This window comes from Camelina sativa, chromosome 11 (assembly GCF_000633955.1).
Source record: "Camelina sativa cultivar DH55 chromosome 11, Cs, whole genome shotgun sequence".
Taxonomy (NCBI): Eukaryota; Viridiplantae; Streptophyta; class Magnoliopsida; order Brassicales; family Brassicaceae; genus Camelina; species Camelina sativa.
The window spans coordinates 25,398,453-25,412,228 of record NC_025695.1 but is presented as its reverse complement, the minus strand read 5'-3'; the positions used below and the strand labels follow the sequence as shown (position 1 = coordinate 25,412,228).

General features: G+C 38.2%; 3 protein-coding genes and 1 long non-coding RNA gene across 6 annotated transcripts in view; 3 read left to right on the top strand and 1 right to left on the bottom strand.

The window, feature by feature from the left end:
• Positions 2,430–3,479, top strand: LOC109127340. The gene is made up of 3 exons (XM_019231946.1): positions 2,430–2,700; positions 2,788–3,015; positions 3,228–3,479. The coding sequence occupies exons 1-3, from the start codon at positions 2,494–2,496 to the stop codon at positions 3,477–3,479; spliced, it is 687 nt and encodes a 228-aa protein (XP_019087491.1). The 5' UTR covers positions 2,430–2,493.
• On the top strand, positions 5,161–6,574 carry LOC104728317 (FBD-associated F-box protein At5g38590-like). Its single transcript, XM_019231945.1, has 3 exons — positions 5,161–5,994; positions 6,079–6,219; positions 6,296–6,574. The coding sequence occupies exons 1-3, from the start codon at positions 5,161–5,163 to the stop codon at positions 6,572–6,574; spliced, it is 1,254 nt and encodes a 417-aa protein (XP_019087490.1).
• On the bottom strand, positions 6,578–9,857 carry LOC104724219 (proline-rich receptor-like protein kinase PERK8; the record flags this gene model as incomplete). Its single annotated transcript, XM_010442674.2, is given in 7 exon segments — positions 6,578–7,090; positions 7,201–7,348; positions 7,446–7,528; positions 7,605–7,675; positions 7,757–7,843; positions 7,921–8,334; positions 8,984–9,857. Coding segments are annotated over 7 exon segments (2,031 nt in total). The 3' UTR covers positions 6,578–6,709.
• The window catches only part of LOC104724218, a 2,260-nt gene continuing 464 nt past the window's right edge, over positions 11,981–13,776 (top strand). The window contains exons 1-6 of one of the 3 annotated variants that reach the window (XR_757579.1): positions 11,981–12,568; positions 12,647–12,744; positions 12,910–13,063; positions 13,176–13,242; positions 13,342–13,527; positions 13,691–13,776. This is a non-coding gene — a long non-coding RNA (uncharacterized LOC104724218). The remainder of the gene's footprint in view (positions 12,569–12,646; positions 12,745–12,909; positions 13,064–13,175; positions 13,243–13,341; positions 13,528–13,690) is intronic. The other 2 variants (XR_002034167.1, XR_757578.1) reach the window with 2 other exon arrangements.

Here is a 13,776-nt window from a genome sequence, read left to right as displayed (position 1 = left end):
AACATAATTGATATCATAGAACTTGAATATGAGGGGATGGTTAATTTGAAGATCACACTTTTTAAGTGTAAGTGGTATGATCCTGTTCTCGGAAGAGCAATAGTGGTGTTGTAGACGTGAACGCATCGAGGAAATACAACAAATATGAAACATTTATTCTAGGTACGTAAAGACTCCATATAATTTAGATATTTACACATAAATGTAACTATCCATACTAATTAATGATTTTGCAAACAGCATCTCAAGCGGATCAAGTTTGCTATATTCCATATCCATACATAAAGAAACCAAAGCGGGAGTGGCTCAGTGTTCTAAAAGTAAATCCTAGAGGAAACATTTCAGGAGAATACGAAAACAACGAACCGGCTCTGTTGCAAACAGAAACTGATGATGTTGTATTGATGACTACAATTGAAGATCTCATAGTAGACAATTTGGTAGAAGAAGCTAATCCAGTAAACCTTGATTACGAAGTCGGAGATGCGGATCCAGATGATGAATTCCTATGTAATTTATCTTCTTCTGATGATGAAGAAGAAGAAGACGAAGATCCATATGCTTAGTATGTTTAATATACTATATATATCATTATTTGTCAAAAATAAAAAAAACACTAAGTTTGTTTTTGTATTAATAACTTTGTAATAAAATATATGTTAAGTACTTTATTAAATAATATTAAGTTTGTTTTATTATTAATAACTTTGTAATAAAATATATGTTAAGTACTTTGTTAAATAATATTAAGTTTGTTTTAGTATTTAAACCCAAATAAATTATATTTGTAATCTGTAATTTAAATTAATTTTCACTAAGTATTAATTTTTACCAAAATAATTTAAATTTGTAATTATAATTTTTATCAAAATAATAAATTAATTTTGTAATTATAATTTGTACCTTACTAATTTAAATGTTACAGTTTACAATTGGGCTAATTTAGGCCCAAATCCACTTCCTAATTAACTAATTAAGGCCTACAAATTCCTAAACTTAGCCCATTAACCACTAACTAACCTATACAAAACCCTAGTCTCACAAGACAATCCCTTAACCCTACCTCTCGAACTCGTTCGCCTCTCTCGAAATCTCTCTCCTTACCTCTCTCAAACCCTACTCTCTCGATCCAAACTCGAGTTCTCTGTCTCTTCGAATCTATCAGTCTCTCTATCAATCACCAACAAGATGCCGAATCGAGGAAGAAAGAGGAAGGTTGCTCCTAACGTTACTCAGAGACCGATAGGGGCAACACCAAATCGACGGTCTAACGCTCTGCCCAGTCAGTACAACTTCACGCCGGCGGTACAAGATCCTCCTCCTCTGTAAACGCCTGAAGTACAAGTCGGCGGTTTGCAACGACAGTCATCAGCCCAGATCCGGAACTATCCTCCGCTGCAACAACTTTTTCAGAACTCATTTACACATCCACCTCCACCCGAACTACACCGGACTCCTTCAGAAGAAGTCCACTTCAATCCACAGACTCAGGCCAGAAGTCGGGATGTCTCTCCGCCTTCTCCAGTTCGACCCTCTCAAACTTAGGCCAGAAGTCAGGAGCATCCATCGCATCCATCGTCTCAAGGGAACAACTTCGAAGAAGAATCTTCTCTGGTGTTGCCCGAACTACAGGCGGACGTGTTGCATGCTCTAAATTCACTGCTTCTGGTTCCAAACAGGGATAAGTTCACCACCGTCCTCGCTCCCACACCCATACCGAACACCCAATGGTATGATTTTTCCTCTTCACATGTTTTGTAATGGTGTTATGTGATTGTTAGAAGAGAGTTTGGTGGGTTTTGTATTGTAATTGTGTTTTGTGATTGTTAGAAGAGAAATTGGTGAGTTAATGTATTGAAATGATTGTGGTGTTGGCTTATACGAATAGCAATGGTGTTTTATGATTGTGGTGTTGGCTTATACGAATAGCAATGGTGTTTTTTGATTGTTGTGTTGGCTTATACGAATAGCAATGGTGTTTTTTTATTGTGGTGTTCGCTTATACGAATAGCAATGGTGTTTTATGATTGTGGTGTTGGCTTATACGAATAGCAATGGTGTTTTTTTGTCTTATGCGTATGCGTATTGTAATCCAATAGAAACTGATGTGTCTTGTATTGATCTCATTTCTTTTGGTTTGTCAATTATTTGCTTTTAAGTAACCTGCTTACTTATTTTATTGGTTCATGTGTATGGAGGTTTACTCGTGACAAAGGATCAAAACTTGTTCGGAAGATTACTAAAATTCTTCAAAACAAATTCGAAGGTCCCTTCTACAGCTGGACATGTGTGCCGCGGGACAAACAAGAGAGATACTTCCTTGAATTCGCGGTAAGGATTTATGTCACATAGCCTTCATACATAGCTTTACATGTCTTCTTTTCACTCACAATAGCTCCTTTTTTTTTCTAGAAAACCCACACCTGGGATCCTTTGATAACCGGGACTGTTCAGGCTTACTTTGAGGAAATCTGTCAAAAGCGGATCAAAGACATGGTTAGCACTGTGAGGACTAGTCGAATTCAACCAAACTGGATTGGCGACACTCTCTGGGTTACGATGGAGGATTACTGGGACACTGAAGAAGCACAAGAAAGGAGTAAAACCTACTCTGATGCCCGTATGTCTGACCGTAACGGCCTAGGTCCTCACGTCCACCTCTCAGGGCCAAAGTCGTATCGACAGCTTCAAGACGAAATGGTTAAGTAGCTGTTATTTTTGCCATTTTCAATTCTTACATAGCTGTTATTTTTTTAGTTAATCTTTGTTTCTTTGCTAATATTGCAGGTTGAGGAATTGGGAAGAGAAGTCCGACTTGGTGAGGTTTTTATCAAGGCACATACAAATCCTGATAGTACATATGTTGATCGGAAGGCAGAGAAGATTGCAGAAACTTATGAGAAGACTGTTCAAGAGAGGTTGTCTCAGCTCGAGGCAGAGTCTTTTGCTGTGTCAGATGGAGAATCACGGCCACGGGACCTCACAACAGAAGAATATACAGAAATTTTCCTTGAGGTAACTTTTTTAAAAAACCAANTCAATACTCATTTATAGTCTTGGAGTTTAATTTGTCATCCTCTAATCTTAACTTTTCTCTTATTTTCAAGTCCACTGCTAAGGATTCAAGAGGAACACCTTATGGAGTTGGAAGCCTCTAGGACTGCCTTGTCAATGGAAAGCATAAGCAAGCATGTGGCTCTTCTACCTTTATGGCTCTCTAAGAATAGTTGAAGGAAGCTCAACACATGATAGCTCAACTGCATAGGCGTGATGCAGAAATAGTTGCACGTGAAGCTGAGCAATCCAAAGTTATTGCTGCCCAAAAGGACAAGATTGACCAATTCTCCATCGTCCAGGATTTTCTGAGGGAATGTGATCTGCGGTTTCAGAATTTTGTTGCAAGCCATTCAGCTAAAGAGACAACCACAGAACCTCTTCCCCAAAATGATGCAACTCCAACTCCATCAACTGCTGCTTAATAGGTTTCTCTGTCTTAACTCTTTTTGGATGAACTCAATCTTACTCTTTTCGGATGAACTCTATCTCACTCTTTTCGGATGAACTCTATCTCTCACTCTTTTGGATGAACTCGTTGCCACTTTCAGATTGTGTTTATGACCTTTTTTATTTCTGTAACTTGAACATGTACCGTGTATTTCAATATTTCGATATTATGTCTTTCCAAATTCGAAACTTTCAATTTAAATTGGTATACAAGAATGAAAGGAAGAGGATAAAGGGAAATTAGTATATGCAACATTCAAATTCTGAAATCAACATCAGTGGCCAAATAGTCGTAACATACAGATTCTGAAATCAACATCGGTGGCCAAATAGTCGTAATGTAGTTTCTAAATAGTCACTAAGGTAAGTGACTATATAGCGACTACTAAACACTCAGTCATTACTTAGTCGCCAATTTGTCACCACAATTATACGACTAACAACCGACAACAGTAAGAAGACCATTTGCTTGTGCTAATTAATCACACTATAGTCGTAAAACAGACACTACTTTAATGACTACGAGACGACGACTTTATGACCATATGATGACTACAAGTTTTGGTCGTAAAGTAGTCACTAAAAGACGACTATATATACTTCTACATAAATTAGCGACTCTCGATCTCCGACTGCTTGAGTTAGTCGCTATTTGGTCGTAAACACAGTTTTTACGACTACAAAGCGACTAATAGTGTAGTCGCTAACCGCCTGTTTTCTTGTAGTGAGACCCAAAAAGAGGATGTGGCTCTATGGAAAGGGAAGAATGACAGCTACCATAAGCGGTTCAATACGAAGACTACATGGTTGAATATTCCCACTACTCACCCAATAATGCAGGGCTACCAAGCGATCTGGTTTCCACACGCTACTCCTAAGTAGGCCTTCATTACGTGGTTGTTGGCAAAAAAACCGATTAGCAATAGGGGAAAGGATGTTACTATGGAACTCAAATGTTAATCCAAGTTGTGTGTTCTGCAGTCACCCACTTGAGACAACGGAGCACTTGTTTTTTGAATGTCCTTTTCACAGCAGGTGTGGGAGGCACTAGTGAAAGGAATTCTGTTACACAATTTCACGGCTTGCTGGAAAGAGGTTGTATCTTCACTTGTGGGAAATGTACTGGATACTACAATAAGGTTTCTCTTGGGTTATACTTATCAAAACACTGTACATTATCTGTGGAGAGAAAGAAACGATAGATGCCATGGGGACACTCCATCAACAACGGAAAAGCTGGTAAAACTGATCGAAAAGAATGTCTGTAACCGCATGAGCACTCTTGGGGAGAGAGGAGACACTCGCATTCAAATCTGGTTTGCAGCCAGATCTTATTCAAACTGTTCTTTCTATTTTTTAAAATAAAGTTTCCAAACAGTTCTGAATTTACGATGTACAAAAAAAATTATTTTTCTTTTGAATATAATTTAACATTAGATTAAAAAAAAAATTAGTCTTCATTTTATAAAAGAGTTCACATGAAGCTTGGGCCACGTGCAGGCCCACTAGAACTCTCATGGTGTTTTTTTCTAGGGTTTTTGTCCATTCCAGTGTGCTGTGTTCTGTGTTTTCTCTTGTCAGTTCGTTTGCTAGGGCTTAAAAGGGAACCTTATTGAATTTGTGGTGTTGTTCTCTTTTTAGTACCAGTATCTTGGTATGGACGAAATCAGTGCATTGCATGATGACTTGCTCGTTAAGATATTATCGTTTCTTCCCACTAAAAAAGCTGTGTCCACTAGCATTTTATCTAAGCATTGGGAGTTTCTTTGGATGTGGTTGCCTAAACTCAACTACAAAACTAAGAGGGGGTTAATTAATTACAGTAACCGAGGCCTTCGTAATTTTATTGACAAGAAGCTGCCATTACATAGAGCCCCGGTCATAGAAAGCTTGTGTCTCAACTTATTCGGTAAGGATATTAAACCCAAATATATTAGAAAGTGGGTTGAGATTGTAGTTTCTCGCCATGTACGTGAGCTGCAAATTTCTTATAACTTGGCGAATGGAAACATTTTCCCGAGTAGCTTGTTTAGCTGCAAATCGCTTGTGATCTTGAAACTCAAAGACATGGTTCTTATGGATGTTCCCTCTATGGTTTGTCTCCCCTCTCTCAGAACTTTGCAACTTGAAGATGTGAAACTAGTAGATGGGAAATCTCTTCAAGAGCTTCTATCTATGTGTCATGTTCTCGAAGACCTGTCATTGTTTTTCTATGAGGGTAACGATATCAAAGAGTTCACTATTATCGTCCCGTCTTTACAGAGTTTATGTATCTTTATAGCTAAGAACTTGCTTGTAGATGGGTATGTGATAGATACTCCTTCTTTGAACTATCTGAAACTTGAGGATTGGAATTATTTTCAACACCATTGTTTTATTAAGAATATGCCTAAGCTGAGGGAAGCATTTGTCAGTGTTTTTGAATTCCCTGATCTAAAGTGTCTTATTAGATCAATCACATTTGTCAAGCGTCTTAGAATATGTTCCCAGGTAATTTAGTTTCGATTTATCAACAAGTTGTTAATCTCATTAATTTATAGAATACTCTTTTAATAATTTTGATTTTGTGGGCAGGATGTGTACGGTGATGGTTTTATTTTCAACCAGCTCGAGCATCTGAACCTATGTGTGTGCAAAGAGGGTTCGTTGAATCTCCTTGGCCAGTTGCTTAAGGATTCTCCTAACTTACGAGTATTAAACATCTTCCTTGATGAAGTAAGCTTCTTCGATAAACTACTGCTCTTTTGGTTGTCTGATACGGTTTTAATCCAATTCTTCTGTTTGGTGTTAGGAACATGAGGATGATCAGGAGCATGATTGTATGGTTTGCTGGAATCGACCGAGTCCTGTTCCTAAATGCTTGTTGTCCAGTCTACAAATTTTCAACTGGTCGGGATACTTAGGAACACCACAAGAGAGAGACGTTATGGTTTATATCTTAGAAAACGCTTGCCACATAAAGGTGGTAACAATCTCGTCTCCACCAAGTTTGTTTTTAACACTTGACATGTTAAAGGAGTTGGCATTTTCTCCCCGAGCTTCAACCACATGTCAACTTGTTTTGAACTGAGGGTTTGAATCAATAGACTATTAAGTTTATGTGTATGTATATATTTTTACAGATACATTAAATCATGCAAAAGAATATACAAGAAGGACATGTTTTAAGGGAAAAAGAAAAAGAGGCATAAAACCATTAAAACTACTAAGGTACAAATCTGGACTGGTCACGACTTCCCCAGCTACTATGTGACTGTGACCGATCAAAGAAGTCAGAACTATAATCTTGACTACCAAAAGCCATTCTTTGAAACATCCTTATCTGAGCAGATTGTTGTCTCGAGTCAAACACTTGGCTCTGTCCTGGTCTCATTCCGTTCGTTATGTCCGTTGCTTCTTCAAGTGTGTCTAAAGCTCTCACCACTTGGCTCATCTTTGGTCTTTTTGCAGCTGAGTGGCGGACACATGCAGCCGCAGCTTCTACCATTCTGAACATCTCTCCTGGGATGAAGTTGTTCCTTAGCCTCGGATCGACTAGTTCGTCAAATTCTTCCTTTTCGATTGCTTGACTAAGCAAGGGCCTTGCCTGGAAAGAGTTTTTCAACCAGAGGGGGTTAAAAGGACACTTATCAAATCATGGAAATTCAAGAAATATCAGGTCACCACTCTGCAATTTATATTCTACTTAGAGCTTACCCACTCAACAAGGCTCTCATCACCAAGTGGCTGAGACGTATCTACAGGTTTGCGGCCAGTTATAAGCTCCAACAGTATTACCCCATACGAGTACACATCCGCTTTTTCAGACAGCTTTCCACTTGTTGCATATTCAGGAGCCATGTACCTAAGAAAATTCAACAGTTATAAATAGGTTAGTTCTTCTGTGAGTAGTTGATTTGCACACAGAGAACATTCTAATAAATAGTGCAATACAAACACACCCAAAGGTTCCCATTACACGTGTAGAGACGTGTGTGTTTAAATCCAGTTCTTGTGCTATTTTAGCAAGACCAAAATCCGCAACCTGTGAAAAAACTTTGAGTTCAGCGAGGTGAAACAAAGACTGTTTGATGACTAGAATAAAGCTAATATGATGGTACCAAGGCTTCAAAGCTGTTATCTAAAAGTATGTTGGATGATTTAATGTCACGGTGAATAATGCGGGGATGACCTGCCAAAGCGAGAAGCAGAACATAAGAACGAATCAAAATTAAGAGCATTATCAAAATCAAAAGCAGCAGTAAAAACTTACAGTCTTCATGTAAGTATGCGATTCCACGAGCTGCACCAGCAGCGACCCTTACCCGAGTTTCCCAAGTCATAACTGGTCTTCCTGGAGCTGTGAAGACACAGGCATTGAAGTTTATGTAGTTATAAAAAAGATAAGTTTATGGTTTAAGAAGATCAGGCATGTACCATGGAGATGATAATGGAGAGTGTTGTTAGGTACATAATCATATACAAGCAACCTATGTTGCTCCGAGATGCAATAACCAACTAGTGTAACCAAATGGCGGTGATGAACCCGAGAAATGATTTCAACTTCTGCTTTGAACTCTCTCTCTCCTTGACTTCCACCAATCTTCAACTGTTTAACTGCCACTTCCCTACCATCTGCAAGAACGCCTTTGTATACACAGCCAAACCCTCCTTCACCGAGAAGATTCTTCTCAGAGAACCCACTTGTGACTTGAGATAATTCATCATATGAAAACCATGATCTTTGGTTGCTAACCATTCCTGAATCAGACGACGCATACATGTAATCGTTACCCGAATGGCTTCGCATTTTAGGAGGAGCTGAAGAATGCGAGTTGAATAGCACTACATCTGTCAACACGAGTTTCCAGTTAATAAACAACTTGATAATGCGTTAATCAAATAAGAAAGAGAAATCATGGATGTCTTGGTTCATGCATTTGATGATTAGCACAGAGACAATCTACCAACCTACACAATTGATAAGGGTCGTTCTCGTCCTTTTTTAATTATAGCATGTATCAAATAGCTTCTTATGTAGTTACATACTTACATATATGGTTTTCTATCCTAGGGTGAAAGTATAAAGCACAACACTGTACAGACAAGATACAGAAACACACATCAGACGCTAAATACAGTAGAGACGTGTGATCAGATCCAGATCGGTCAAGTCATTAAGCAAAATCAGCAGCCAAAACTCAGCGAGATTTTCATGCTTATAAGTTCTGAAACTGATCAATTAAAAACACTCAATACACATTCTACAGACAAGACACAGAAACACAGCATCCAAAACTCAGTGAGTGTTCTATGCTCATTAGGCTTCTGAAACCGTTTTACTTACAACACAACACTCTATACACACTTCTCTCAACAGTTCTCGAGCTGTAAATATACGAAAGGACTTAAGTTTCTAACCGTATTCTAAATGCAAAAGAATTTTAGATAGACAATGCCGTTACAGAACCTGAGGTGTGTACTTATGTGTTATATTTACCTGAGCCTTGAGGAGATGAATAAGCGGAAGGAGGCATAGTATATCCAACAAAGGTGCCAGGGTCCTTTCGCTTACGTTTACGAGTAAACCACACACCCAACACAAAAAGACTAAGGAAAACCAATCCCACAATCACTCCAATAGCTGCAATACCACCAGTACCAACTCCACCCCTAGGCGAAGAATCAGACTGCACAGTGTTGTTTCCATTGTTTGACGCTGGTCCAGTTGGTTTAGCAATTGGTTTCTCTCTTGGAACAACAGGTAATGGAGTTGGAGGAGGAGCTAAAGTAGAAGGATCAGTCGGATTTGAAGCCGGAGGAGAAGTAGAGGTAGCTGGAGGAGGAGGTGGAGATGTGGTTGTAGATGGAGTTGACGGAGAAGGTTTAGGCGGTGAAGGTGTTTCTCCCGGAGGTGAAGGAGAAGGTTTAGGCGGAGGAGTTGTTGTTGTTGTTGGTGCCGGAGGTGAGGGAGAATCATCAGGAGGTGGAGGAGGTGAGACAGTTTGCGGAGGAGCTGGTGGTGTTGTCGTTGGAGTTGATGGAGGAGGTGAAGCAACCACTACAGGAGGTCGAGGGGAAGAAGAAACGGTGGGAGGAGGCGAAGTGACGGTAGGAGGTGACGGTGGTGGAGAAGAAGAAGGCGGAGGTGATAATGAAACAACCGGTGGCGGTGGCGATGATGATACTACCGGTGGAGGTGATTGCGGCGGAGAAGGAGGTGGTGTAATTGAAACCGGAGGTGGAGCAGATGGAGTGGTGGGCTGAGACGGTAACGGAGGAGGTGCGGTGGTTGAAGAATTAGACGGCGGTGGTGATAAAATCGGTAAAGGAGGAATCAAACTCATTTCGAATAACGAATCTAAAGCAATAAACTTTTCTCGTTATCGATCCATTTCAAAAAAATTGAAGCTTTATGAACAAACAAACAAACAAACCCTAATTCCACAAATCAGATTCAATTCCCTAATTCTGCAACCTCAAGTCAAACCTACTCAAAAGAAAAACCAAACCTAATTTCTCAATTCCGAAACCCAGAAGTAAAAACTCGAACTCTAAGCCGAAATGAAGCTACACGCGCAATTCAGAGCAGAACAAAGTGTAGAAAGTTCCAAACTTTGCAACTTTTTTTATTCACCCGGAAGATTCGAAGTTGGGAAGCAGTTTAAGCAAAAGAGGTTAAAGTGGGAAAAGAGAGAAGGGAATGTGGTGAAAGGGAGATATTTGACAGAGAGCGTGAGTCTTGTCTGGACAAACGTGGAGGCAACTCTGTCTCTTTTGGTCAGGGAGATATTTGACAGAGCGATTTACGCCTATGAGAGTGTCAGACATGTGCGGAAGAAAGAGATTTTTTGAGTGTTCCTTTGATCTCATTGATAGTATTTTTTTCGTCTTTTTCTACATTGACTTGAAGCTTTTTTTTTTCTTTTTCTTTGTGTGACAAATCTCAATGAAATTCAAATTATTCCTACATCATAACCACACAAAAATGCCACGTGCTTGATTATGTGTGTACGTTTTAGAATTTTTCATTTTTGTGTCGTTTCAAGAAAACTTTATTTCAAAAAAAAAAAGAATTACTATTTTCAAGAGGAATAAATACTCCCTCCGTTTCAAAATATAGGATGTTTTAACTAAAGCATGTAGATTAAAAAGTTTTATTTTTAACAAGTTCAACCAATTAGAAACAATACTGCATAATATAAAATACTAAATTAATCTAAAAGTTGCATAGAAACTTGAAAATATCCTATATTATAAAACAAAATTTTTTTCTAAAATATCTTATATTTTGAAACGGAGGAAGTATAAAATTAGAAAGAAGAAAAAAAGAAGGTACGGGTAGAAAAGGGATCATGAAAAGTGTTTATGGTAAATTAGTAAAGTAATAAAAAGAGTGTTTTGTGGTGTACATGTGCATTGTAATCATCATGGTGATGTTTGAAAACTTTGTGCGCATGTTTGTTCCCTAAATTTGCTCTTTTAATTATTGGCTATTAATATTTTACTTTGGCAATTTTGGATTAATTAACAAAAGTGTAGTGAGAGAATACAACTCTGATTTTTAAAGAATATTCAAATGTTTTTAAGCAAATATGAACATGCCTAGTTAGTGGAGTTTTGTTAGCAGTAATAGAGTTTCTGTGCCATCGAAACTCGGTTTAGCTTTGTTTTAGGTATTTGATCAGACATATTTTCTGTTTGGTGCTTTTTTTTGTTCCTTTTCTTTGGTATTTATTCTAGTTGGTATTTGGTAATATGAAAGCTCGACTTTGTTGTATCTATAAATCACTATAAATTCATGATAAATTCTAAATAATCTGTTATTGAAATTAGGCTCTTGGTTTAAATTAAACTAGTTTTGTGCATGTTTAATGACGCAAAAGATGTTTTTGTGCTTATGGGAGACGAAGCTTTTTTACCTCAATGCAAATGCAAGAATTTTTTATGTGTTCTATATACACTACAACAAATTTGGGTTTTGGTAGCAGTTCTTTGTAGCACTAATTCAGTAATTGCTACTAAAAGTGCCAAAATAGATTGTGAGCTCTATTGTAGCATTGGATTAGTGTTGGGGAAAATTTTCAATAAGTGGGAACCCAAAAATCACCAAAAATCACTACAATAACTGAAAAATCATTTGTAGGCAAAACACTCAGCTAAAATTTTGTTTTTTCCGCCACTCTCTCTCACTCGGACCAAACACTTAAAAAAATATTTGGCAAAAAAAAAATATCTCATTTTCTCAGAAAATCGATTCCCATCCTCCATCGCCTCTCAACTTCCGTCGCCACCACCACGGAGACAACAACACACCAACAAACCTTTGTCGCCTTTCGAACATCGATGACAGAGTGAAAACAAAACCACCGATGTCGCTTCCGCTTCCCTCCGATTCAGATTCTGGATCGGAGACTGATTCTGATGGCTTCTTACAGGGCCTCCACGCCTTCTTCTTCCCTTCTCTCTCACGGTTCTCTCTCTCTCTCTCTCTTCTCAAGGAAACAAAGTTAGAGTCTTTTTTTTATATATTTCAGTGGTGATTCTGTGAAATGGAAGCTTCGTGTGTACCTTTCTTTTTTTCATCTTGGTGATTCGGTTCTAGGGTTAAATACTTAGCCTTTAATAGTTCCTCTAGGTGAATGTTTCTCCTTTGACATTTTTCTGAATCTTATTCAACGGATTTAAGTCCTACTACTTTTTGCTTTTTATGCCTTCATTGTTGTGTGGATTCTTATGTTTGAATTATTATTGATTTTGTTTGTATGGTATACAGAGGCTGGAGCTGGAGAAGAAAAGGTAGGCTTGTTTTTGTTGTTTTTCCTCATATTAGTACCTTAGCTAGGATTGGTATTTGTACAAGGTTCTGCTGGGTTTTAGATGAAGAGTATGAATGTTAAAAGTCTGAATCTTTCTACTTTTAATTGGGGCTGATTTGTGCAGTTTGTTATGTTTCTTCTTTAGCAATGTGTCTATTGCAGTTGACAACTCGCTAAGCCCATCTCACACCCTCATTCAAGGGAGTGACAGAACAGACGGAACCTTCTCAAGGGACTTACTACTGATGAAAATACTGCTCCGCCATGTAAATGTTTTGTACAACTCTCTACTCTTTCCATCTGTGTTGTTTAACTGTGTTCTTACAAATATTTTTTGGGTGCAGGAAGTTGCTACTTTGGGGACTGTAAGTCCTTAAGTATTGTGGTGATACTGAGTTTCTCGAGAAACTGGAGATGGTGAGGATTAATGGCTGCAAGAAAGGTAACTAACTTCTCTCAATGCGGTCTGATGTTCTTCTATCAGCACTTTTTTTAGAACTCTAAAGTCATCAAGACATGTATAGTTTTTGTCTTGTATGTTTCATTACGTCATTTTTCTTCTACAGAGATTGAGATTAATTTGATAGTTGAATTCTAATGTTTGCAGGTGACTCTTCCAATATGATATTCCAATATGATAAGAAGCCAAGTAGTCACCCTCGGTGTATCAAGATCTTGGTTTCGGACTATATACCAAGTGTTCCCATCTGTTGGAGCTTGTTGAAGAATAATAAATCCTCAATTGCTGATTTTGATCGAAGGTAAAAAAGTGATTTTATTTTTTTTAAGTTAAGATATTTAGGTGAAGTTAGTTTTTTTCTGGGATCTCATTGTAGATTGTTAGGTCTGCTAATTCGCATATTACCAATTCAGTGACTCTTGGTTCCAAATTCGTTTTGGTGGTCATAGTCTTCTTTAGTCATGGTTTGGTTCTAAGCGAGTAAGAATCTCTTTCCAATCTTCTCTGTTTTCTCTCTTGTGGTTAGCTTTGTAGGAATTTGTACTCACATATGAATTCATTTGGCATTTGTTTTCACAGCTATTGATCGATAAGGGGGGCTGTTTTAGCTGCCATGAACTCCAACAAGTTTGTTCTTCTCTCTATTTCTCCGCCTGTAAGATGGCTGCAAGATAGGAAGCCAAAAACACATCTGCTTTGAAGTCCCAGATTGAATAGCTACAACATGAGAGGGATGGATTTCAAAGGATGGTGATTGGAAACCAGGTTTGTAAACACTTTAAATCCATTTTCCTGTTCTTCATATCTCTTGTTTAATCCTTTGTAACATTTGCGAGTTCACCAACCTTAGGAAAGTAAGAGTTTTACCATTGCTTATGACCGATTCAATTTTATTATGCTGACACTCTTTTATTTTTCCCACTTACAGTTACTATAAGGTGATCTGCTGATGGTATGAGTGGAGATCTACTAGGACTGCTTCGGTTTCTTTATTACTTGGTTTGGTGAAGAAAT

Excerpts from the sequence above, each read along its gene's own strand:
- LOC109127340 (XM_019231946.1), top strand. The coding sequence starts at position 2,494 with ATGGTTAGCACTGTGAGGACTAGTCGAATTCAACCAAACTGGATTGGC. Across the intron at positions 2,701-2,787 it reads GACAGCTTCAAGACGAAATG|GTTGAGGAATTGGGAAGAGA; the intron begins GTTAAGTAGCTG and ends CTAATATTGCAG. Across the intron at positions 3,016-3,227 it reads ATACAGAAATTTTCCTTGAG|TTGAAGGAAGCTCAACACAT; the intron begins GTAACTTTTTTA and ends CTCTAAGAATAG.
- LOC104728317 (XM_019231945.1), top strand. The coding sequence starts at position 5,161 with ATGGACGAAATCAGTGCATTGCATGATGACTTGCTCGTTAAGATATTA. Across the intron at positions 5,995-6,078 it reads GTCTTAGAATATGTTCCCAG|GATGTGTACGGTGATGGTTT; the intron begins GTAATTTAGTTT and ends TTTTGTGGGCAG. Across the intron at positions 6,220-6,295 it reads TAAACATCTTCCTTGATGAA|GAACATGAGGATGATCAGGA; the intron begins GTAAGCTTCTTC and ends GTTTGGTGTTAG.